The sequence below is a fragment of the Heteronotia binoei genome, chromosome 2 (assembly GCF_032191835.1).
Source record: "Heteronotia binoei isolate CCM8104 ecotype False Entrance Well chromosome 2, APGP_CSIRO_Hbin_v1, whole genome shotgun sequence".
NCBI classification, from domain to species: domain Eukaryota; kingdom Metazoa; phylum Chordata; class Lepidosauria; order Squamata; family Gekkonidae; genus Heteronotia; species Heteronotia binoei.
This window is the reverse complement of record NC_083224.1, coordinates 152,735,959-152,763,170: the sequence shown is the minus strand read 5'-3', so window position 1 is coordinate 152,763,170 and position 27,212 is coordinate 152,735,959. Positions and strand designations below refer to the sequence as shown.

Genomic DNA, 27,212 nt, shown 5'->3' with positions numbered 1-27,212 from the left:
CACAGCTCTTCCCTACTGAAGGAAACAGGAGTACTCGTATGCCTGAGCACACAATTTTTTTTTAATGTTATGTATTTTCATTCCAAAGGAAAGTTATCTTTCTGTATACATATCACTAGTAATATGTCACTGATGTCTTTGGAAGGACATCTCTTAATTAGTTAAACTGTCAAAACTGATTATTACACACTTTTCATTTTGGGTTTCTGACTGAAAGAATCAGTTATGAAAAATGAATGGTTTATTTTAGTTAATACAGCTGTTTTTTGGAAGTACTCAACCATCTTCTTTCCCAATCTCTCTCACCCGATGCCAATACCCTGTTCTTTGTTTTTCTCTCTCTCCCAAGCCAATCCCCCTTCCTTCCCTTCTCCCAAGCCAACCCCCCTTATTTCTCCCTCCATGCCAATACCCCCATCTTTCCCTTTCTCTCTTCCCTCAGTCAATACCTCCCTTCTTTCTCTCCCCCACCCTTCCTTTTCTTTACCTTTGAGCTAGCAGCAATGGTGATACCTGGGAGCTTCTCCTGGTGTTCCCCACCACAGTGGCTGGGCCCAGAGTGGCTCTGCAGGAGCATCAGCCAAGCCCTCAAAGGTAAGCTTCATTACCTGTTCATGCACTTTGGGGGGGGGATTTACCCCCTCCCCTCTAATTGTTAAAAATATTTTTCTGTAAACCTAGGGGTCCCTTAGCTTGCAGAAAAATCCCTTTAGCCTCTTTGTGGCCCTCATCTGCAGATTTAGCTGTCTGCAGATGGTAGTAATGGCTGTGACAGACACCTGGAAGTTACAATGGTGGCTAATAGTAAATAAATATTTTCTATCAAAGACTGTCAGGTCCTGATGTTCTCTGAGGAAGATGGAAATGCCATAGATTTCAGTTGGATGTTGTTCAGGTTCCTGTAACTTGAATGCAATGGTTGCATTAGTTTTTTATTTGGGAGGATGGGGTGCTGGCTGGAAACAGCCTATTAAAATTGAAACTTGTCATCACCATGAACACGGGACTATGTTTGCCCTGACATATGATGGCTGAGTTACATTTCAATTTAGATTTTAAAATTTTAAAATTTATTAATCTTGTCAAATTTCCATGGTACTACTTTTAGAACTCATTTCCCCCCGCAACTTCTCATCTAAATTCATAGAGACCACAGCTAAGTCTGCGGAGTCCATATCACTCCAGTCTTGTTCTGCCATCTCTGGCTCCCAATTTGCTTCCAGGTTCAATTCAGGGTGCTGGTATTGACCTTTAAACCACCATATGTCCTTACACTACCATACTTCAAGGACTGCTTACTCCCATATGAACTTACCCAACCTTCCCAGTCATCTTCAGAGGCCCTGCTTCAGATGTCCCCACCATCTGGGGCTAGACAGGTGGCAGCGTGAGAAAGGACCTTCTCGGTCTTCCATGAACCAGAGAGATTCATCTGTCTCCCTCTACTGTTGTCTTCTACCAGTGGGGGAAGCCTTTTTGCTGTTGTTGTTGGATGTTCCCTCACTAATTTGTATGTCTTTTCCTAGTTTGTGCTTCTTGGTGTTTTCTTTGTTTTAAATATTTTATATATATTTATATTTGAACTGCTGGTTTTAATGTTTGAAAAGTTTGACATGTTTTAATGTGTACTGCCTTTGGGATCCTGAACTAGGTCGAAAGACAAAATAAAAAATATATATTTAAACTCAGTAAGTTACTCTCTGTAATTGATTGGAGTTGTTTTGTGAAGAGACCCACACAAATGGTTTGAAGACTACTTTACATGAGTTCAGAATCTGAAAGCTCATCATCACAGTGTGTGGTATTATCTATGTAGGTTCTACAACTTTTATTACTTTGCAGGCCTTTATTTTTTTTTCCAGAGGGCTATCACTACTCTAACACTAAAACATCACTACAACAGCGCCACCGGTATTCTACTTTGTAGCCATGACTCTCTTAAAACATTTGTCTTCATATAACCAGGCAATTTTGCATACACTTCAGCATGCCTAGCCTGGAAAGATTTGGGGCTTTCCAAAATACACAAAGAATAAAGTTTGCTTATCAGTATTTCCCACACCAAACAGCCTCTACAATTACACCCAAATAATAAGCTGCAGAACTAACTATAAAGGCAGTATTGTCTTTCATTTCACATTAGAATCACATTCTCATTCATGCACTTGCAGGTACTATGGAACTTTGGGGGGGGGGGGGAGAATCAGAGGCAATTACAGTTTAAGTGGCAAATTTTTCATATTGAAGATTAAAGATTTCTGACCAAATTAAAAACAACCAATTTGAAACCAAAGGACACAGAAGTTGATGGTTGACAAGTAACAGACAAAAAAAATTCCAAACCTTGACATTTAAACAATTTGGGTTGGATCCCATGAAATGTGTCTCCCATCATGCATTCCATTTAGAATTGCAACATCATCTTCTGCTAATGAAAAATCAAAGACCTAAGAGGAATGCATATACAATTAGTATTGCAGACTAAAGCACAAGCCTGTCTGTTGGCTCTTTACAACTTTGACTGATGCTCCAACCTATTATTTCTCTTCAAGATTTTGTATTATGAGCTGATGTGGTGTAATGGCTGGAGTCTTATCTGGATAAAGGTAAGCCAATTTCAAATTCATGTGCTCTCAGGAAATCTGGAAGAGGTTTAACCATATGGCTGGGAACACCTGATTGAGTCAACTGAATTGTTTAATTAAACTATTCCTTGCCTGGGCTGATGTAATATGTTCTCTTCCATATATTTTTGTCTTTATAATGTCATAATATCATTTTTAAATATATAAAGTGTTTTGTTTAACTGCAAGAATAGAGGCTAACATGAGCAGCCCCCCCCCCTTGGGATCTGAATTGATGACTCTTCCTCCTCTGCACCTCCTGAGATTGCTTACATCACCACTGATTCAGCAGGAAGATGTGCCAAAACAGAGTGAAAGAGGAAAGTTAAGAAAATTGAAAATGGAACAGATGCTCAACATGCTTGCTGCACTTTTGAGACTTCTTCATAAAACTAGCATTATGAGAGAGAAATGTAATGAACTTTCACAAATTTGATTCCAGGCCAAGGGGAATTCCCTGGCTGAGTAGTGAGGAACATTTCTTTTTTAATTTACTGGTGGAATGAAACAATCATCCCTCCTTATAAACAGGCTGCCTGAGAAGGACACGGTTAGCTGCTGGAACACACCAGTTGGCAGGCAGAACTGTTAAAATCATTCCTGAGGGAGGACAGAAGCAGAGTATAGGGAGGCCTCTTCCATAGAGCTTTCTAAGATTAAGCACAGTCATAGAAGGAAGGCGGGGGGTGCAGAATAGATATCACATGGTGAAAAGCCACTTCCTTGTCTGCCTGCCTCCCCCACTTGAAATCATAAGCTAGGAATTCCTGTAAGCTGCGTGTATGAACATAGGCGGACACAACATCAGACATGCAGTGTCTATTGCACTGTGTACAACTGGCATACTCTTGAAAATATTATCTGTTTTCTCAGTAATCTTGGCTACAATGAACCCTGCCCACCCTCCAAGACCACCTCCCAAGCATCTCTCTTGCAAAAGGAGAAGACTTCAGGACAGTTTGAAAACTAGGGCTGCAACCACTAAGTGAGCTCATCAATAGATAATCAACTTTAAGAATGAAAAAACCCACCCTTATGGTTTCTGCCCCAGCAACTGGTGCTTAAAGGTAACAGTGCTTCAAAACATGGAGATTCCATATAGCTATTATAGCCTACCATCACTAGTAGATAAGTCTTCCATGAACTTGCCTAATCCCTCTTAAAAACCATCTGAACCAATGACTACATCTTGTGGGAGCAAATGTCTGTTTAGTGTGGTAAAAGACTATAGATAGCTATGCCAGTCCAGAGTTAAACATCGAAACCAAAAGTTGAGTAATGTATTTTCTTACAATTGACCACACTATCACAAAACAATAACTGAGCTTCTGTGCTTTTCAGAACTTTCAGAACTCTTTATTAGTCTGAATGCTTCCAAAAATGGACAAAGATAGTTAGTTGGTCTCTTGGTCCTCAAGAATTTAACAAGCTTTTTGTGTGTGTGGATATTTGGCTCATCCTAATAATGAACTGTGACAGACCCTACCTACTTCCCTCCCTTTTAGGCAAGATTTTCCCTCTGTTTTTCTACTTGTGTCCCTTCACTGACTGAGCAGCACTGGGTGTATTCCCATCTTTAAAGTCACTTTGGCAGTCCCACCATGTGTGCCAGTAATTTGTAATGGCTAGTTTCTCAGGCCAAGTCCTGAGGGAAGGTTTAGGGTCTCCCTTTTACTTAAATGACAAAAAAATGGCTCTTGAGATGCCTTTAAAATTCAAAAACAGAAGGTTTTATTTAACATCAAGGGGTAAAGGGTTAAGTGAAGTCAGGGGTTAAAAATACTGAGGTAAGATCAGCCCTGGCGCTAGTGGTTTTGCAACTCGAGGCAGACCCCTGCACTGTGCCCCACCCCCCCGAAGCTCCCTCTTTTGAAATCATTATACGCATGTTTGATGCCATCATGTAGGCCAGATAAGCGGGGACAAGGGAGCAATGGAGTGCTGCTGCGTCGCCGCTTTCCCCTGCAGCACGTACTTTGGAGGCTTCCTTGGAAGTCTCAGAAAAGCACAATGTTTCAGCGGTGCCCGGCCACTTCCAGGTAGAAAGTGGCTGGGGGTTGCCTTTCCATTGCACTGATGCGGAATGGGAAAGCACCACTTGGCCACTTTCAAAACAAAAGCAGCTGGGCACCACTAAAACAGTGCACTTTTTGGAGACTTCCAAGGAAGTCTCTGAAGAGCGTACTGCACTGTGTAGCGCTCCTCTGATCCTTCAAGGCAGGCTCGGAGGAGCGTTCTGCATGAACAAGGGGGAGTAAGGGGGCACCTGGCAGTACCCCCAGGACAGGGTAGTGCCCTAGGCAGCCACCTACCCCACCTACTCCCACATGCCAGCCCTGGGTAGTATAAGCAAAACCTCTTATGCTTATATAATCAGGCTAGTGAGAAGTTATTGAATTATTCAGTTACTATAGTGCAGGGGTGCCAAACTGTGGCTTGGGAGCCACATGTGGCTCTTTCACACATGTCGACTGGCTCTCCGCCCTCACCACCCCATCGGCTGGCTTGGAGAAGGCATTTGTCTCTCTAAATCACCTGTTGAAGTCAAGCCAGCTGCTGGCTTGGAGAATGCATTTAAAGTTGCTTTCTTTCCACCTCTTCCTCCCTCCCCCATCTTCCTTCCTTCCTTCCTTCCTTCCTTCCTTCCTTCCTTCCTTCCTTCCTTCCTTCCTTCCTTCCTTCCTTCCTTCCTTCCTTCCTTCCTTCCTTCCTTCCTCATCTTGCAGCTCTCAACTGATGTTCATGTCTTGCAGCTCTTAAACATCTGACATTTAGTCTATGTGGCTCTTACATTAAGCAAGTTTGGCCACCCCAATTAAAGATCACATGGGTTCCTTTGGAACTATACTTTACTTTACTTTATTCGATTTATATCCCGCCCTACCCCACCGAGGAACTATAGAATCTGTTCCACTTTAAGTTTAGCCCATTCTACACTTGAGATTTAAACCTTTCCTTTGATCTCTTAGAGACTGAAGCTAATCTTTTATGCATATTTCACCATTCTCATTAAAACTATATAAAATCTCCCTCTTTAAAATTAAATTTTAGCCTAGATTAAATCACTGTTATTCACTTATAATCATTATAACAAAAAAAAAAGTGCAAGCTGCTACAGAATTATCTCTCCAGGACTCAATAAGGTAACCTGCCCTTGCTCTAGCTTTGAACAAAGCAGAAGTTCTCCTTGCACAAATACTTAGCTCTTTACCTGTTTCTTGACACCTTGTTGCTAAGATTGTGGGACTTTGCTGCTGTAAAACACTTTTTTAAACACTTATGCCTGCTTAAATTCCACTGAGTTTATATTTTATATTGGAGTAATTCAACTGATGTTAACAGAAATTGGCTGGCACAAAAAAAGTATAAAGCACTGGAAAGTCAAGTTCAAAGTATTAAATATCAGAACCCAAGTATACTTAGCACAAGGCAGTTCACTCTTACCTGACAATTTTCCTGAACTCTTTCTGGTTTTGTAGATTTTGGAATGGTTACAATGCCATTCTGGAAGGATAAGCAGAAGCAATATTTTTTTTTAAATTGCTGAGAGGTGGGTTTAAAAAAAAAGAACAGGGGCTGGAAGGAAAAAAATGTAGGATCCCATTGAGCAAGTAAAGCTTCAACGTGACTGTAATGATTCAGAAGGGTTGCATATTGTTCCGTAGCCAGAGCATAACACTTTTAACAGCTTAAAAACAAGTATCACTAGACAATTCTCAAGCAAGAAGTAGACCACAAAACAATTTAAAAAGATGAATCCTTAGTGTGTAAAAATATGTTTTGGTTGGTGCCTGAAAGAGAGAAGAGCATGAGCCAGATGAGCCTCAAGGGGAAAGGAATTCCAACATGCAAGATGCTACCACTGAAAAAGCCCTACCTTTGGCTACCTCTGGCCTCACCTTTGTAGGTGAGAGTACAGAGAGCAGGGCTTGTTAAGAGAACCTAAATGGATATGATATACTGGACAGCACTGGAGGTGGTGGTAACTGAATGGATAAAATATACTGGACAGTACTGGAGGTGCTGATCATTCTAAACTGGTTTATGGCCTTAAAGGTAAAAAACACTTTGAATTACACCCAGAAACAGACAGGCAATCAATATATAAAATACATTGTATCTCACTTAAACACAAGTATCCCACTTAATATTTATTAATACTATTTTATCTACTATAGTAGTTTTGTATTCTATTCTACATCACCATGCTAGAAATAGCCCCAAGTACTCACACTTTGAACTCTCCCAAATAATACCCAGAAAAACAGCTATGTGTTCACACTACACTAAATAATCCGGGGTTTTACTATTCTTACACAGTAAAAATCCAGATGTAAAACACATTATTTAGTGTAGTGCAGGGGTGTCAAACATGTGGCCCAGGAGCCAAATCAGGCCCCTGGAGGGCTCTTATCAGGCCCTTAAGCAACTGGCTGTCATCTACTTCCTTCTCAATCTCTCTTACTTCCTTCTGCAAAGTAACTTGTTTTTGCAAGGCTTGCTCAATTGCACAGGAGCAAAGCGTCTATTTTTTCCATTGGCTGAGGCTCCTCCATTGGGGAGGAAGGGGAAGGAGGAATAGCTTGCTTTGTCAGGCTCTCTCAATTGCACAGCAGAGCTACTGAGCCAAGCCTCTTTTCCTTCTACTGGCTGAGGCTCTGCTCCCTCCTCATTCCCTGGGTAAGAAGGGAAAGAATCAGTGCTTCCTTTGCCCAGTTCCCTCGATCACACAAGAGAGATAAAAAATTTTTGTGTTTGTCTGTATCTCCACTAGTTGGCATTACATTTTATGACACGCATAGCCTGGCCTGCCAAGGTCTCAATTTTGCTTTGCCAGGCTCTCTCAATTGCGTAGCAGAGCTACTGAGCCAAGCCTCTCTTCCTTCTATTGGCTGAGACGCCTCCCCCTTCTGGTCAGCTGGGAAAGGGAGGAAAGAGCCAGAGCTTCCTTTGCTCAGTTCCCTGGATCCCATGGGAGAAATACAAAGAAAGCACTTTTCAGACCAACGAGCACTAATGATTTAAGCATGTTTTATTTTTATTTTTTTAATCTTTAATTGTGATTGTCTGTGTCCTTTATAAAATTTATATCTCTGCTACCTAATCTTAAATAGGTACACATATAGTCTGGCCTGACATGGCCTGGCTCGACAAGGTCTCATTTATATCAGTTTGACATCCCTGGTGTAATGTGAATGCACCACTAGTCTCATACTGATTTCCCATTAGCCTTGTCCCAGTCTCACGCTCCTCTTTCCCATGGAGCTTCCATTTGATTTTGCACAAGTTGCTTTGGAGTTGTGACTCGCCCCACCTCTTTGCCGCGGCAAGCAGAAATTAGATAGAAGCCCCGCAGAAAAGAGGAGCGCGAGACTGGGACAAGGCTAGTGGGGAATCAGTCTCAGAGACAAGCTGAAGATTACAATCAATATTTAGTGTGGTCATATGATTGAGGGCAGCAAAAGGATAAGTGTACTTACTATTCTCAGACATGTTTTACCTGGATGGACAGGAAAGATGTATTATTACAGACAACAGTTCAAAAATTATTGTGTAATAAAAATGGAAACAACAATGTTGGCAACTTCAAAACTTACCTGTATGCTCCAGCGAATACAGATCTGTGAAGGAGTTTTGCCATATTTCTTTGCAAGCTGAACTACATTAGGATGACTAAGGGCTTCACCTTTAGCAAGTGGGCAGTAACCTTCAAAAACAATATTCCTGCTCCAGCAGTAATCCACTAGTTCTTGAGGCCTTTGGAAAGGGTGGTATTCAACCTTTCAGAAATGGGAATAAATCATACAGTCAAAGCCCTCTTCAGCTTCTAACCTATTAAAGCCCAAAGGTCAAACAAATGAATTGCTACTACTAATTTGGCAAAATGCTTCTGGTGCAAAAGTGTTACTGAAATGACTTGCCTTCCAAAACCCATGGAAAAACTTCCTTGGATAGAAACGTGGTGCTTTGGAAAATCAGTTGCCATCATCCTCAGAATCAGCAGAGAAGCTTGTAGTCCAACTCTTTGCACCAATTACTACCTGATCCCTAGACAGCAACCATGCAGGGCAATCATTACTTTCTCCTCCTCTCCCTCAGCTGGACTCATGTTCTTATTTGGAAGTCTCAAATTATGTACCATTCACCAGATATGGTACTGCATGATAGACATATACTACCATATGACTAAACTTTGTGTCATTTATGTGAATCTGGACTTTTTTAGAGCAGGGTTACCAGATTTACATGACTGCTGCTTTAACCTCATGATAATTTTTTTTTCTCATCAACACATGACAAGATTGGGGTGTATGTAATATCTTGCTAAATAATCTGATATCATTCAAGGATTCCAAACCAGTGTAGCTCAGAGAACCTCTATCAGGATCTTCCATAAGAATAACTCTGTTAATCTCATTAGAGATTACCATATGTATGTGTGTGTGTGTTAAACCTCATGTTACAGAAAAGACCAGATGTGACAGCTGAAGCAAGCATAACTGTAACCAAACAAGACGTATAGGATGCCTGAGATAATATCCAAATGGATAATCCCACAATAGTGTGACAGCTTCCTGAGGCTACATGCCACCCCCATGGATTTTTCCAACTTTTCCCCCACCTTTTCTTCTGCCCAGGGGTGGGAATTCTGGTGGAAATTAGATGTTCAAAGAAATAGAGTCTGAGCCTGGGTATTAATCAGTCTAAGCACAGACTGATAACAGAGCGGCAGAATAAACCAACAAGAACAATAACCAGTGTGCTGTAATGGTTAGAGTGTTGGACTAGGAATTGGGAGACCCAGGTCTGAATCCCCACTCTGCTATGGAAGCTCCCTGGGTGACCTTGGCTCAGTCTCTGTTACTCAGGGGGTTGTTGTTATGAGGTTAAAGTAGAGATGGGGAAAATAATGTTGTGAATTGCTTTGGGTCTCCATTAAAGAGAAAAATGAGGATGTAAGTAAATGTATGCTGGTCTACTTTTTAAAACGTTATTTGGGCGGGGGAGGAAACTAAGGTAAATATTAGTGATGACCAAAAGATGCCAGGTTTTAAATAGTACATGCCTGGGGAGTAGGAGGGAGCTTTTCCAGACAGGCATGTTACGACCTGGTCAAAACATTACGATTAATCCAAGACAACCAGCAATAATCCAGTAATCTTCTCAGTTCCAGAGTAGTTATCGCCATAGTTTTTAATCTACTCTTCTGTGATAATTAGCAATTCATGATCTCCCCTCTTTTCACCACTTTCAACCTAACTGTCAAATTCTTAATAGATTCCTGTCCCCTTCCTCAGTCCACAGTTGCTGTCTGATGGTTAAGAGTAGCAGCCTCATTGGGTCTTGTGCTGCTAGGTTAATTTTTACTGTTATACCTCTCACAGACAGTGTTTAAGATTTCTTATTTATTCCTCCTTTTAAATGTTCTTGTGTACTTTCCACTACAATCCTAACACTTGTGGGGAGGGATTCAGATTGCAAAGAGAGTGCAGTGGGGGGAGAGGCTTTAACAAAAACCCTCAAAGTTTGAAGTAGCCCTGGTTAAAATTTTAAAAATGGGGGACTCATTCAGAGATCACCCATTGGCTCATAGAAATTTTGCCTTTAGAGTCACTACAGGTATCTTATGCCTGTTCAATAAAAAGGAACTCATATTTTAGTCAGTAATATTTTCACTAACTGATTTATACACCCTTTTTAGAAAACAATCAATGTTATTAGTTTATTGTTAATTCTTGCTTGTATAGCACCACCAATGGAGAATGCATTTTTCAAATTAGCAGAAATAAGGTTTGTCAGATGTCAGGGCTTTGAGGCCAATGAGGACCCACTGACCATAATTTTCATATACTTTCCTAAATGTCTCAATTAGACCTGCTATTAACTGTCACAACTGGGACAGTAGTTAGAGTGCCAGACTAGAAATGGGGAGTCCTGGGTGCAGGCCACATTCAGTTATAAAAGTCGCTGAGTAACTTTGAGCCAGTCACTTTCTCAGTCAGACCAAACTTGTGTGATAAAAATGGAGGACAGGAGAACCAAGAACTCTGCAGAAGGGTGAGATGATAAATCAGGGGCAGCCAAGCTGGGGCTTGGGAGCCACATGCGGCTCTTTCACATATATTGTGTGGGTCTTGAAGCCCCCACGGCCCCATCAGCCATCTTGGAGAAGGCATTTGTCTCTCTCAATCGCTTCTCCAAGTCAAGCCAGGCTTTAACTCTGATGTGTGTAGAATACCCAGGTGATGACAACTGACTGGCACCCAAAGTTCTAGCTCTTTAAAGTTAAAGTTGCTTTTTTCCACCCTCCCCTCCCTCCACCATCTATTTGCCTCCTTCCCTCCCTCCAACATCTGATGTTCATGTTTTGCATATCTCAGACATCTGACGTTGATTCTATATGGCTCTTACATTAAGCAACTTTGACCACCCCTGTGATAAATACACACTTTCAAATGTATATGAAATTAAGATGGACTAGCAATTCTAATCTACGCTTGTGACTATACATATAGAATCTCTGTGTTATTCTGGATGAAGAAATAGTATTAAACATAGGTCTTTAGTATGTGATAAAAGGGGACGAAAGGCAGCATGGTATAGCCCACTCTGTCAGATCTCAGAAGCTAAGTGAGATTAGCACTTGGAAGGGAGACCACCAAGGAAGACTCTGCAGAGGAAGGCTGCAGCAAACCACCTCTGCTTCTCACTTGCCTTGCAAACCCCTTGCTGTGGTTCCCGTAAGTGGGCTGCAACTTGACAGCACTTTACACATACATATGATGAAGCCTAAGAAAACATGAACCCTGGACCTTGACCATCCTTCTACATAACTGGTATAAAAATAAAAATCTACATCAATCTTTGAAGAAACACACAGTTCTCTGCACAGGTACAAATCAAAATAAGTTCCCTGAAGAACCAGTTTATAGTCACATCAAATGCTTTCAAACTAAAGGGTCATCACACATGTTCCAGTGACCTAACCATTCGGTGTACTTTTGATAATGAAGAAGGAAAAAAGAGAGATTTGTTTAACACGATGACATCAACACAGGGAATGTGGAAAATTTCATCCACCCTGAAGAGGATGAAGGGCTGCTTCCTGTTTCTCATCTCTAGTACATGTTGTCTTTTTAGGAAACAATAGCCAGGAACAATAGGCTGGCATCTGCTCAGGACTTACTCTGAAAAACCCAGGCTCTCAAAAGCTAGGCTGACTCAGCCTAAACTCTGTGTAATCAAAAATGACTGTCTGGATAGGGGAACAAGGTTCAAGCAGCAGACACATCCATCTTTTCAGCCTTTGAAGTTTCTTGACCTCTCTGTGGCATTCTTCAGTGTATTAAGAGACACTGCTGAGATTGCTCATTTATCCACTTATTTTTACCTGAACAGGCTACAAAATATTCCCAGTTTACACTGTGGAGAAAGTTGAGGAAGAAGAGAAGAACAATAATCTGAGAATCTTTCAGACATTTGGATCCCTAAATGCTAGACGACAATACTGAGTATTTCACAGAGGAAAAAGAACTGACTCTAAGGTAGGTATCTGCCTAAATCATTCTACCATTTCAAAGACAGAACACAGTTTTGTCTGCTATTTTAAGATGTCAGATTTTCATTTCTAAATTTAGAGTTAGTGTAACATAGGGTGCTCAGAGTAGATGAAGTGAGCTGGGGAGTCACCAGATCTCATCTTAGCTGTGATTTCACTAGGTGGTCTTAGGTAAGGCACTGTTCTCCCAAACTTAAACCCACCACCATGTTGGCTCACCTAACAGAGTTATGTAAGAATTATTGTATATTGAGCACTCCTAGAATTCTCAGCTAGAGGGAGACAATCCTTGGCACAAGTGCTCAAAGGAAGCATGGAAAACCGTTTTTCCTGGCATGGAGGGCTGAATCTCCTCCTAAGGGACTGAAGAAAGCCCCAAGGTAACGGCAATACCACTTGGCCTCAGCTTGCTCCCCTTGAGAGCGGCCAAGTACAACCTTTGGCTTGGATCTAGTGAGGCACAGGAGGAAACATAAATGGACTTAGCACAGTTCTGCTTGTGCAGAACTAGTGCTTTCTTCCGTATATAATATAGTGCCTGATAATTAGTTGCACAAGATCTTAGGCAAACAGAAACATAAGTGCGGATACAACAAGTGTAATTTAGCACAAGCAGCTACTGTGGTCTTGTTCTTGTGCAACCAGAAATTTTGCACTGGAACCCCCTTCTTATCTCCCCTCCAATCCACCCCTGCTCTGGTTGTCAGGGAAATGCTGCAATTTTGAGGCACTCCTGCTCTCTGCAGCACTGAAATGTTAATTAAATGCTAGTTTTGCAATATTTTAAGATGGGTGGACAATGTAATTAGGGCAAAACACCTATTTTGAAAGCATCATTCGTTCTCATGTCAGTTTCACATACCCTGCTATAGACAGTGAGGCCCACCCAGGGAACAGGAACTGAAGGTGACTTAGGATCAAGGAACAGATCTACAATTGCAGGACTTTCCCAAGCCAAGGTAAAAGCAAGAAAACGGTGGCAGTGATTGCATGATTCAAGACGCAACAAGGTGGACAGTTAGGTGGGCCCACATTGTAAAGGGCTTTGAAAGTTTTAAAAAAGGCACCTTAGATTGGACCCAGAAGTATGTAGGTAACCAGTGAAGCCATTTGAAGATGGGAGTAATATGCTCCAGCTCTTCATAGAGGATGTCAGATTCAGAACCATCTAGGGTGGGCAAAACAATTCCCTCCACTAGACAAATATATCAATGTGCATAATACACTCACCTGATTCACATGAGGTGTTACCTGACAGTCTTCCTTTAACTGCTCCAAATGGTCAATGAGAAAGTTGCTTACTCCAATAGAGCGACATAAGCCTTAAATTAAAACAAAGAGGAACTACATATTTGTAATATTCTACCATAGTAAGAATGCTATACCGCTTAAAACTGGCTTCACATTTTAAATTGTGGATACTAAAAGCAGGATACAGACTGCTTCTATATGATGATGTTTCTTTGTGAAGATCTCACTGCTGCTGTGAATGGAAAGGCATTCACACCAGCAATGGATCATCCAGTTGGCAGCTTTTTACGCATTTTCCTTGCATAGATTCCCCGCCTTTGCCCTTTCCCAAACAATGGAGGCCTTTCCTTTTCAATTGGGAATTGCTAGATCACTACAAAGCAATTGTGTTATAGTGATCTTTCACCATGACCTTATAGGTCCTCTAAATTCCCAGCTTTCATTAAAAAAAAGTGAAAGCAGGAATTCATATGAGCTAGCAAACTGTGGCAATGCATCATTGTTACTGAGCTACAGTAATCTAGCAACTGCCAATTTTTAAGAATACTCCCCAAAGTCCATCAGTGGTTGCGGTGTGGGCTTGAGGCAGGAAAAACAGCATCAAGGTAGGCAGGACTTTAACAAATGCACACCTTCCCATCTGCCCAGTTCACAGACACACTTTAACTTTGATCCTTCCAAACAGATTGTATCAAACCAGATTTAGGAAAGACTGAATCAAAGCAGGGGGGATATGGAAAGGGGAAATTTATATAAGAAGGTCATGTAGATGCTCAACAAAACCAAACCTGAAACCCTCCAGTCTGGAAGCCAAACAAGGACAAAACAGCTATGTGGAAGCAACCATACAGAACTGAAACAGGCATAAGTGAGCTTTAATGGCAGGCTTCCCACTAAACTGGAAAGTCCAATCCTTTCCAGGTAGCAACTAATATATTTCATGCAAAGAAACACCATATTAAAACATCTATAGTTCATCTGCAATTGCTGGCATCATACATGTATTCTGGCATTTAAACAAAGGTACTTTTGCACCCCAGTTTAAATGTTAATTCCTTGCCTGTGCTGGCTCTGGGAAGGTTGACATCTCTCAGCTTCAGCCGCTGCTTCTCCTCAAAAGTATATTTTGAGCTAAGAAAAGGTTGTTCCCTACTCCGAGTTCTCAGATAAGGGAGACCTATAAAGCATACAGATATTCATTTGGGAATAAGTTGAACACTCATCATCAGATGGTGGGGGGACATCACACATGTACCAATTTCTGCATAATAGAGTCCTGCAGAGCATCACTGGGAGGGGGAAAACTGAATGTTGAACATCAAGTTAGACAGCATTATCGCATACACTGTTCAATCAAGATCCTTTTAGGAAGCAGTTTTATTATCTAAACACACTGGGGAGTCCCTTGTGGATTCAAGCTCCAGGCTAAATTCTGGGAAAGGCTGACGTAGTGTAAGCAAAGAACAATTGGACTTCACCAGGTTGAAAAGGAGGAAATGGCGTTCTGAAGAGCTTGCCAAAAGCTAAAGAAAAGTGGAACACTGGTTGAAGACTAATAGGGTGCGAGCGTAAAAACAAAATGAAAAAACACAAGAACAAACAGTCCAAATGAATTTCCAGCAACTTGCAGGTTATTACCGAGAAGTAAACCACATGCTGAGCTAAAAAATGCTGATGCTGTGCATCCTAAAAGAGGAGCATGGACTGCTTATACTTATGGTGGGCATATGAGTTTCCAGTGCTGCATCACATCGGTCATCATAAATATGTGCATGCAGTTCAGCAGCTCGAATGCAAGCAGTGCAAATCTGAGTTACACGGGCAGCCTCAGAAGAAAGGAAAAAGAAAATAATCCCTCATTTGCTGGATCAATGTGGCGGTTCCAGAAGTAGTTGTATTGTTGCTCATTGAGATGTTAACAGGAGGGCACAGGAAAGGAGATCTTGAAAGTATGATGGGCTCAAGACTATTAGTACCATACAAATGTTGGCCAGCAGTGCTGCTTTTGCCAGCGTGGGAGACAAGCAAGCTAGCCCAGCTCCCAGAAACACTGAGGCAATTGTGTGTGCAGCAGCCTCTCTCTGTTAAATAGGTGAAAACAAGACAAATAACAGCTAATCTAGAAAGTACAGCATGAGACAATTTTTGAAGGATTATTAGCATACTAATGAATTGGCATGCAGCCAGTCTACGCATGGAGCCACCACTGGTTTGTGTTCTCCTGGGAATGCCATCCAAATGAAAGCGCCAGAGAATCCACTTTTTCTGAACACCAAGCAGCTGTGTTGTTAAGCCTAGCATTTACACCTAACACCTATTAATGCTAATAGGATTCAGGGATATGTAATGGGGGTGTTGGGGAGAGGACACCCAACCAGGATTTAAATGTAAATTTCTATTAATGTGCAAAAAAAAAATCTGCAATTCCAATGCCTCAATAAGTATATAATTTACGTACTATAGGAACGGTGACTCAGAAATCCACTGTTGGGTTTTTAGAAATCTTTTACTCATACTCTCCCTTACAGAAGCTATAGACGTTTAAATCTGTCTACATATGGTCACTTCCACTTAGGGATGATTCCCCATTCTGTTCTCATAGTCATAGCTATTGTGAATATAGAGGTATTCAGGGTGACAGTGGAGCTTCCACACAGGGCTATTCTCTATGATATCTCTGTGTGCCCACCATTCCTCATCACCACTGGCAGGCTTTTTGCCTTTAAAAATCAATAGCTGAGTATCTCTATTGTATTTATTTACTTATTTTATAGTCTGCCTTTCCTTCTACAAATCAAGGCATATTACAGGACATAAAACAGTACTATCAGACAGCAGAAGACAACCAATGAACAATGACTAGGATTACAGAATATAGAAGAACAATGCAACCAACAAATTAAGGCAATTCAGAAAGTGGATTACAAGATATAAAACAATGCCTTAAAAGCAGGTGATAACCTGTGATGCTTCTGCCCTCACAACTGATCAGGCCTATGACAAAGGGGTTTTTTTTTAATCCTGACTGCTGCCACCAGTTATGACAAGAGGGATTCTGAATCCCAACCCTGCCACCAATAATGAGACGGGTGTGACCAATTTAAGCAGCACTCCACTAAAATCGATCTCCCTGTCACTATTTCTGTTTTAAAAATTTACCCCTCAGAAAATGGCACAGTAGGCAATGTGAAGGATTAAACAAAAGTTGGTTTATTAAAACAAACTGGCAGGGAAGGGGATTAATATGTACATAGATGTTTGTGCTTTAGCAGATGTAAGCAGACATTTAAAATGAAACACAGAATACTTCTGAGGTAACTGGCTACACACAAGACAGTGTTTCTGTGAAAGTTGCTTCCCTTTCTCTAAAGGTTTCAAGTATCTGTCTGGTTTAACTTTTGACAACTGGACTATATCTCTAGTTAAGACACAGCACCCTCCCAATGGAATGGGCAGCTCAGCAGCTGCCCATTCCATTTTTCATTCCTGCAAAGTGGTTTGAAAGACCACTATAATCAGTGTAGGTTATCCCCAGATAAGTATGTTTAAGATTGCAGCCTAAGAATATAAGATTAACTGATAATCACTCTGCTGTCAAAGAAAGACCCAGCCAAAATAGGCCTTTGAAGACAAGAACAAAGCAAGAAAACATTGCTTCTAGCTCTGGGGATATTTCCTGTTCAAATATTACAATATAAGCTAGAACAAACTTAAAGATGTGGTTAACTCACTCTGGTACATGTGTCAGTTTTTACTGCAGAAGATTAATCCCATATGAAGATGGATGTTTCTTCTTCTGCAGCAATGGGACATTCCCCTAATTGGCATTGCCAATTCTGCCATCCTACGCCATCTAAAAAATGTGGTTCAGGATACGAGTTTTTAAAAATGGGTTATAATTTAATTTAATTTTTAGATTTATACCCCGCCCTATCCCGCAAGCGGGCTCAGGGTGGCTCACAACAATAAAACAACAGAGTTAAAACAATACCATAAAAACAGACATTACAAACAAATGTACTTATACATTATAATGTACTTATACATTATAAACAAATGTACTTCTCATACATCAGGTATGTGACCAATAAGGGTACAAAGGTGGATTTCAAAACTGTGGAACTAACCAATATGTCCTATAACTAATGCTGAACCTAGCCCCATGTGGATTGATAGATGAGCGGTATTCTTCTGCAGACCTGAGGAATCCTCCAGGTTTGCAGAAAAATGTGAAACCAGCCCCAAACAGAGGGAGGGATAAAACCCCCAAAAGAGAGGAATGCTGTCTGTGCCCCCTTTGGAGTGGCTGTGGGGCAGATGAAGGTGCAGGAATTGCCTAAACCAAGTAGGTGGACAAAAGAAAGTCAGAGCTGCTACTGTATGTAGCAGACAGGTAGGCAGGAGGAGGGGAAAGCCTGAGCTACAATCACATGAGCCAGACAAATGTAGGGAAGCTGCAGCTGGATGCAGGGAAGGAGAAGACGGAGCTGCAGCTGCTCCACGCACTCCGTGAGTCAGGTATCTTTTGGTGATGGCTCTGCTGGTGGGCAAGCTGGCTGGTGAGCAGGTGGCCCAGTGAGGGAAGGCACACACAAAAAAGTTGGGATTCCTTGCTAAGAGTCTTTTTGGTCATACATTATGATGTCTGAAAGGTAATATTTTACTGACAAGAGAAAAAAATTATCTTCCACAAGACATATCTGTCTGTGGAAGATGAGGAGGGTAATTTTCAGCAATTCTACCCTCACAGTGTGGACGACCATTTCCTTTCATATTGTCTTGAGAGGCCCACTGATCTCTGGGGGCACAATTTGGGAGGGGCAGGATTTTCCCTTAACCTAGTGCAGCTCCACTCATGTTAGACTGAACACACCTTTATACTTTTAACCACAAGCTGGAACATGCAACTGTTTGACCAGGCATTATGGGCTTCTTCTGCCCACAAAGGCCATTTAAGTTGACAAGCTTTTTATATAAACCTTGCTGTCTCCAGGATTTGGGGAGGAGGCACTCCATTAATGTTTTCTCAATGCAGGGAAAAGGCAGATACCAAAATGGTGGTTTCTCTCATACTGTGAGAAAAGTGAGACAGACGGGGATGCGGGGCCATGACCAATGGCCAACCTTGCCATTCTTGGAAGTCAGTCTCAAATGTAAAGTTGTTGCCTATTCAGAGGAACATTCTGAATGCTGCCACACTGTATTTACTTGCGAGTTGCATCTTTCAACAAATTCCATGCAAAGCGGCTTTTTAAGAAAAAGAAAGCTGCAGAACAAAATGGACACACCGATCTTACCACAAAGATCTGTAAATAAACGGTCTGAGCACACAAGCTTTGTTTGACTACAATAACATGCCTTATCTTTCTTAAACATTGCCATGAGCTTTTATCAGGGCTTTTAAGCTTTCCTATAAAACTAACTGTACCAACTGTAACAAAAACATTTTTGGAGACTTTTGTGTAATGTTATGTTAATAATTCTGTTCACTCATAACTATTTCCTTAGGCCATGTTGAGTTCTGTTGTGGCTAGAAAAGGCAATAGGACTAAAAAAAACTGTAGCATTAATTCACGGGGCAATGTGCAGTGTAAGAAGGCTTTCAAAAGAATAACTGAGGCCTAGCGTTCTGCTGAGAGGCATAGGAAGGAAATGAAGAGGCTGGCAGAGCCTCCTGGATCGGAGAAAGATAGATTTCCTGCAGGCAAAAGACTATGGGGCCAGGGGAAGAGAAAGGGCTTCCAGGGCCCCACAATTATCAACTGTCTGGCAAGCAGCCAGGCATGACTTCTGAAAACTGTAGTTACTGGCATGACTGTCAAAGGTGGTGCATTCAGCTATGACATTGCATCAAGGTATGCACAAATTCAGGATATCCATGAGGCAGTCTACATCAGGATTTCCCAAACTTTTCTTTCCCGTGGCTTCGTTATTTTTACACTTCTCCTTCATGACCTACTAAAATTTGGGGGTGGAGCCAGGAGACTTTGGGGGTGGAGCCGGGAGACAGGAACGATGTCATTTCCTGTGGTGTCAAGGGCCAAGTGATGTCACTTCTGGGGTACACTGAATCAAAACTCTACCTTTTCCTGTGATGTCACTTCCAGAATGTCCACCAGTGGGGCCAGGGCACTAGAAGCCCTCCCACTGTTGCTTCCCCCCCTCCCAACATCAAGAATACAGACAGAGCATCACTTGCAGGAAGCACTCTGGGAACACCTAATTGGCAACCCTTGTCAATTCTGATGTGTTTTTCACCTAGAGGACTGCATATTCAAAGGGAAACATTGCAAACAAGAAAGTAGAGCAAGGGCTGCTAATTTGTGCATGATGATATTGTTACATCATATTATGACGATGATATTGCTTGCTTAAAGCTACTGTAAGAATGCTGTGATCGATAATTTTTACAAAGTCAGGACTCAATGAGTTGCAAGCCTGTGACAGGAAGAGGAGTCAGTGCTATGTCCCCAATGTCAAGGCCAGTATTGTGGGCAGGAGACCAAGAGAACTGAGACAAAAAACATACACTGAACATCCAAAGGTATACCATAATAAGGAATAAGCCAAGGATCAGATCCCCCATTGAATGACCTCTGCTCACCGTCCTACCACTCTTCTTAAACTGAGCATGTGCCTTTGCTCTCTATGCATCTGTGTGAGCAACAGGTCCTTCCAAAAGGGAGCTAAAATGTGGCTCAACAGAGACTTCTGACCCATTAGGTAGAGTTCTGTAACCCATCCATCCATGGTTCAGGACTCTCAAAAGGCCACTATGAAAGTCAGTAGAGCATTACATTTTAGAAACAAACAACTAGAAGCTAATGGGAGGAAAAACTAGTTTTAAATAAAGATAGTATCCAAAAGCACCAGCTCAATGATATTCAAGCTAATACATCTTCAGGGCCAGCCCTAAACTGTCTAGGCAAGGATAACTTCTGGTGCCCCCCTTGCACTGACAATGTCACTGAGTCACATGGAGGGACAGCCAACTGGTGCCCCCAGAAAGCCAGCGCCCTAGACAATTGCCTAGTTTGCCTAGTGGCAGGGTCAGCCCTGTACATCTTCAATAAAATAATTTAAAATTTATGTTCAACAAGTTCTGCTATTACTTCTGCTTATGTTTTTTTTTTTAAAAAAACCCAGGGGATGAAGTGATTGAGGTCTTCTGCTGGAGGTCACATAGAAATCTGTGGCAACTGAATGAGTGGAAGAGCACAGCGTTCAATTTCACACTGTGATAATGGATACATACCTCCCTTGGAGAAGCAATGCTTTGTTACTATATCAAGTTCAGTAGAAACACAGTCTCTCTTGTGGATTAGAAATAACTATATTTTACTGAGGGGTATGTGTGAGATTTCACATCACCCAGAGTGACTCCTGTGACTGAGAAGCCTTGATACAATCAGAATGTAGCAGTAAGCAGTCATTCAGAGAACTCATTCCATAGCATTTATGATATTTATTATCTTAGGATATACTGTTCAAGCTCACTCCTAACTTTGTTAGCAAATGTGTTTCAACTGGTGCTGTTACTGACAAAATTCTATTTTTCAAATTATTACAGTTAAAACAGATTATGCATACCATTTACGTTTATTTTAAAACAGATTATGCATGCCACTTACGTTTATTTTAAAACAGATTATGCATGCCACTTACGTTTATTTTCTTAAAAGAAACATCATAAAAAAATATATCTGACTTACTGGGTGTGGTACAGAGGATATCCTTCACAAACCACCCTGAACCACAAAAGGATGCTTTGACCAATTTGAATCTTTGTCGTGATGATTTATCATGCTACTGCTGCAAAACAAGGGTGCCATTAGCGTAAGCAAGATCTGTGGCAAGGGAGCTGTCTCCCAGTGGGGAGATTCAGCTCCACTGCACCTAACCTTTGTGCAAAAATCAAGAGGAGGGCTGAACCACACTGGTACAACCCATGCATCAGCGGCTAGGCTTACAGGATGGCTAAAATCCATATAAGTCACTAAACGTAATGCTGAGCCCCCAGAATCTGGGATAATTGGCAAGTCTTGTGGCTGAGATGTATTCTGGCTTGGATTTTAATGAATTTGCCAGGAGAAGGAAATAAACTCGAAGCAGTCAAGAATACCTCTCTTCTAGGGTTGCCAATCCCCAGGTGGGGGCAGGGGATCCCCTGGTTTGGAGGCCCTCCCCCCGCTTCAGGGTTGTCAGAAAGTGGGGGGAGGGGAGGGAAATGTCTTCTGGGAACTTTGTTATTCCCTATGGAGATTTATTCCCATAGAAAATCATGGAGAATTGATCCGCGGGTACCTGGAGGTCTGGGGAGGCTGTTTTTTTGGGTAGAGACATCGAATTTTCAGTATAGCATCTAATGCCTCTCCCCAAAATACCCCCCAAGTTTCAAAAAGATTGGACCGGGGGGTCCAATTCTATGAGCCCCAAAAGAAGGTGCCCCTATCCTTCATTATTTCCTATGGAAGGAAGGAATTGAAAAGGTGTGCCGTCCCTTTAAATGTGATGGCCAGAACTCCCTTTGGAGTTCAATTATGCTTGTCACAGCCTTGATCTTGGCTCCACCTCAATGTCTCCTGGCTCCACCCCCAAAGTCCCCAGATATTTCTTAAATTGGACTTGGCAACCCTGCTCCCTTCATGTCATTGCTGTTTGAACATGATACTTGATGGTGTTATTAAGAGGGGTCCTTGATGGGTCACCAAGATCCTAACAGAGCACATAGGAGCAGGCAGTTTAAGGATGTTGGGCCTCTGATTGCTCAATAGGTTGAAATTCGTAACCTCCTCCTCACTCTGTCTCCAAGTTCAACTTGTAAGGTCACACTCCTCTTATAATTCCTTTAAAATGCAACATGTTGCTTCAGTTACAAATCCCAAAACTTCTAAGGTTATCAAAGATCATCTTCCTAATGTCAGAAGAGAAAATAAAGCATATAAATAGATTACGTGGTCAGAAGCTTTAACAAATAATTAGCTTTCAAGGAGACCATTCATATTAGCTTTTATGTTCCCTATTCACATTTTGATTTTGTTCATCTATGGAATTTCCCATTTCCTTTTAAAGCAAACTGATGCACTTTCTTGAAGCCTAACAATCAGACAATTCAAGGAAGTTTCTTTAGCTCTAAATTAAATGGCAATGGGGGATATTAAAACAGCAGCAGAAGCTTGCATTAGAGACAGACTAGGTATTTCTGTAGAAGTCAGCAATTAAAGTGAATTGATCAATGGCTGAAGAACTGGCAACACTAGTTCTTTCTATTAATTCCCTCCCCTCCTAAGTCAGGACACCAGCACAGGGATCTTTATGGGGCTGCCCTTGAGGGTAACTTGTGGAAAATACAGCAGCTAAGCTGGGCTAGGGTGAGTCCCATACTATTCCTGTTTTACAACAACTCCACTGATTGCTAGTTTGTTTCTGGCAGTAAACCAAAGAACGTTTTCAAACTTAAAAGCCCTTTATAACCTGGGAACCTTGAAGACCCACCCACCAATGTTGCTTGACCCAGTGTGTTGGAAGTGCCATCCTATTAAGAGGTGTGATCATCCTCCATGAAATTTGTGACATCCTCTGTTACTTTCTCTATCCTACGGAACAAGCTGCCCAGGAAGGTATGCAGGGAACCCTCTCAAGTTCCCTTTCAAGAGCTGTGTAAAGCAGTCTTATCTCAGCAAACTTTTCTTGGCTGAGTCCCAAGTGAGAGTGCATTTCTTATATGAGCTCGTTTCTGGATGTAAGAACAATGCAACACGCTATGGACCACTGTGATTAGCTGACTTGGTTTTATTGTTTTAAGTACATTTTAATCTTGTTTGTAAACTGCTTCAAATCTTGAAAGAAACCAGCCTAATTTATTTATATATATATAATCTCTGTCTTTTCCACAGCAACACAGGTCAGGGCAGAGGCATTTCTATGTCCGCTTCATTTGCTCACTCTGATCTGCCTGTCCCTTGGCTCACAATAGTGGAGAGGAGGAAAAGGAGTTTGGATTTATACCCCAACCTTCACCACCCAAAGGCATTTCAGAGTGGCTTACAATCTCCTTTCCCTTCCCCACAACAGACACCCTGTGAAGTGGGTGGGGCTGAGAGAGCTCTGCCAGAAATTGCTCTCAGGAAAATAACTCTGAGTTATGACTGACCCAAGGTCACTACAGCAGCTGCATGTGGAGGAGTGGGGAATCAAACCCAGTTCTCCAGATAAGAATCTGTGCACTTAACCACTACACCAAACTGGCTCTCACACCAAACTGGCTCTCTGAGCAGCAGAGATATATAAAGGGAGAGCTCTCTGCTGGCATGGAGAGGGTTAAAACAGTGTCTAAGGAGATAAGGGCCAAAGTGTACAAAGGAATTATGTCCCTGGGTCTGGGGGCTGGCTGGAAATCCCTAAGGCCAGGGTGGGATCCTGAGTCTGCAGTTGCATAGTGCTGGTACAGATAAATAGTTGTGAAAATAAAAGTCACTGGCTGGAATGTCAGACAAGGATCTTGGAGACCTTGTTCAAATCCAGACTCAGGCATGGTATCTGTTCAGTCACCTTGGGTCAATTCCTCAGCCAGCCTAGCCTACCTCATCGGGTTGTTGTGAAGAAAAAATGGGTGAAAGAACCCATGTACCCTGCCCTGAGCTCACAGATTTTTAACTTCCAGCTCACATATTTTTGTCTTAGCTCAGGAAGGACGACCCCAGAGCACAACAATCTATGCAGTAGCTCACAACTTTAATGCCAGTAGCTCACAAAGTAGAAGTTTTGCTTACAAAACTCTGCAACTTAGAAGGAACACTGCTCTGCAGCATTGTCTGTATTCTACTGCTGAAGGTTCTTTCCAGTCCACTGCTGAATGAAGAGTTAAAGGGCACCTGCAGAAATTCTGTTTTGGTTTCCCAGTTTGGAGCTCAGAAGATGTAAAGAATAATGAACACACCCTTGAACACACATGAAGCTGCCTTATAATGAATCAGATCACAAGTCCATCAGGATCAATACTGCCTACTCAGACTCACAATGGGTCTCCAGGGTTTCAGAAACAGGTCTTTCACCTACTGCCTGATGCTTTCAGCTGGAGACACCAGGAATTGAACTTGGGATCTTCTGCATGCAAAGCAGATGCTCTACCACTGAGTCACTTCCCCTTCCTTAGTATTACACTGTACAGAAAAGGAGTCTGGAACTGTACTTAAACAGTTGGCATCAATTTAAGTAGAAGCATTTTTCCTCTTCACAATACAAGGACTACCATGCCAGAACAAACAAGCTTCAACACCGATCAGTTACATCTCAAGGAAGGTCAGAAGCAGGAATGCCAGAATATCGTTGTTCATATGATGTTCTTCTCCAGCAACTAGTAAATGAATGCAAACTGTCTCCAAATACAAATATTCTAAATCAAAGAACTAGTCTAAATACATTTATTGTGAGGAGATATTTATTTTCATGCAACATACTTGTTTGTGTCGAGTTACCAAGTGTATTTGGCATGTTGGTTTGGTAGCTTGCCACTTCAGGAATCCAACTCAAGAACTTTGTGATGATTTTACACAGGATGATAGTCTATAGCATTCTGAACTTTATGTTCTTCTGCATGCAAAAACTTCTGCATGCAAACGCTTTCCAGTGTTTTGCACTGAGTGTCACATGTATGACTATCTGCCCACAGGACAGAAGTCTTGGATGTGTGCTCAATGCAAGGAGCTCCTGGTACTTAGGGAACGAGTTCGTACCCTTGAGGCCGAGGTGACTGACCTGGAGAAGCAGAGGCAGTCAGTTAGGCACTCGGAGAAGACTCTCGGGGACATATTAGATGAGCCCCACTCTGAACGTGACAGCCCCGTTGCTGCCAGGGAGCATGAGGGTCAAGAGGTAACAGGGCACCATGCTGAGGATAAGAGGAATGCTCCCTCGGAAGGGACCTCTTCTTCAGTTGGTGAACGGGTATCCTTTCGCACCAAGGAACCATCCCTGGGCAGGGGGGGGGGGGGGTCTTGGTAGTTAATGATTCGATCCTTAGGCAAGTGGACAGCTGGGTGGCAAAACCGTGTACAGACTGTATGGTGACTTGCCTGCCTGGTGCGAAGGTAGCGGACATTACGCATGTTGTAGATAGGCTGATAGACAGTGCTGGGGAGGAGGCAGTGGTCGTGGTGCATGTTGGCACCAACGATGTGGGGAAATGCAGTCGTGAGGTCCTGGAGGAAAAATTTAGGCTGCTAGGCAGGAGACTTAGGGCCAGGACCTCCAAGGTAGCCTTCTCAGAAGTGCTACCTGTTCCATGTGCAGGACTGGAGAGACAGGCACAAATTAGAAGTCTCAATGTGTGGATGAGACGATGGTGTAGGGAGGAAGGGTTTAAGTTTGTTAGGCACTGGGATGCTTTCTGGAACAAGTGGGAGCTGTACAAAATAGATGGTCTCCACTTGTCCCCAGATGGAACCAAGCTGATGACGCTTAAAATCAAAAAGGTGGCAGAGCAGTTTTTAAACTAAGTCTTGGGGGAAAGCCGACAGGAGATGAAATGTCTCTGGTTTGGGAGGACACATCTCAAAGAGATGAAGGGTTAGCTGTTACTTTTCTACCGGGTAATGAATCAGAGTTGTCCACTGAGATGGTGACAAAGAGTATGGACTATCTGCCAAAGTCTAAAGGCAGCAGGAGGAAGGTTGCAAGCCTAACTTGCCTGGAAAATTATAGATGTTTGCATACAAATGCTAGAAGTGTTCAAAGTAAAATTGGTGAGTTGGAATGTAGTGTTGGGGGAAAAACACAGAAATTGTGGGAATTTAAGAAACTTCGTGAAATAAGGAGAATCAGTGGGACATGGTGATTCCTGGATATGTTATTTCGGAAGGATAGGGAGGGAAGGGTTGGAGGTGGGGTGGCTCTGTATGTCAGAGAGGGTATACAGTCCAGTAAGACTGAGGTCAAAGAATTATATTCCCTTCTAAAAATGCTTTGAGTTGAAATAGAGGACCCAAAAGGAAATTTAACTATGGGAGTTTGTTATCGCCCACCAAATCAAAAGATAGAGGATGATTATAATATGAGGGAAGCATTAAAGATAGCGACTAAACGTAAAAACTGTGTCGTAATAGGTGATTTTAACTACCCGCAGATTGATTGGGTCGAGATGTGTTCAGGTCGAGAGAAAGAGATTGAGTTTCTAGATGCTCTCAATGACTGTGCTATGGAGCAGATGGTCACAGAACCTACCAGGGGTGGGGCGATCCTGGATTTGGTCCTAAGTAATGCCCAAGACTTGGTGAGAGATGTAAAAGTGATCACATCACTTGGGAGCAGTGACCATAACGTTATTGATTTCACCATTTGTATGAATAGGGAGTAGCCCCAAAAGACCAGAACAACCACGTTTAACTTTAAAAGGGGTAAATTCTTGAGATGAGGAGGCATGTGAAGAAGAAACTGAAAGGAAAGGTAAATACATTCAAAACCCTTGGGGAAGCTTGGAGGCTATTTAAAACTACAATCCTAGAAGATCAGATAAAATATATACTACAAGTTAGGAAAGGCACAAACAGGTATAAGAAAAGGCCTGCAAGGTTAACAAACAAAGTAATGGAAGCTGTAAAAGGTAAGAAGGACTCCTTTAAGCTGTGGAAAGCTAGTCCAAGTGAGATTAATAAAAGGGAACACAAACTGTGGCAAATCAAATGCAAGACTGTGATCAGGCAGGCAAAAAGGGCCTATGAGGAGCATATTGCAAAAAACATAAAGACCAACAATAAAAATTTCTTCAAATATATTAGAAG

The 27,212-nt window shown here is 42.0% G+C and overlaps 1 protein-coding gene across 2 annotated transcripts in view; it reads right to left on the bottom strand.

The window, feature by feature from the left end:
- LOC132566843 (uncharacterized oxidoreductase ZK1290.5-like) overlaps window positions 1–27,212 on the bottom strand; it is a 101,382-nt gene that overhangs the window by 21,641 nt on the left and 52,529 nt on the right. The window contains exons 4-7 of one of the 2 annotated variants that reach the window (XM_060232277.1): window positions 13,414–13,505; window positions 8,222–8,404; window positions 6,069–6,128; window positions 2,344–2,447 (exon numbers count right to left, since the gene is read on the bottom strand). In XM_060232277.1, the coding sequence (XP_060088260.1) occupies window positions 2,352–2,447; window positions 6,069–6,128; window positions 8,222–8,404; window positions 13,414–13,505 (431 nt within the window). In that variant the 3' untranslated portion in view covers window positions 2,344–2,351. The remainder of the gene's footprint in view (window positions 1–2,343; window positions 2,448–6,068; window positions 6,129–8,221; window positions 8,405–13,413; window positions 13,506–27,212) is intronic. The other variant, XM_060232278.1, reaches the window with a different exon arrangement.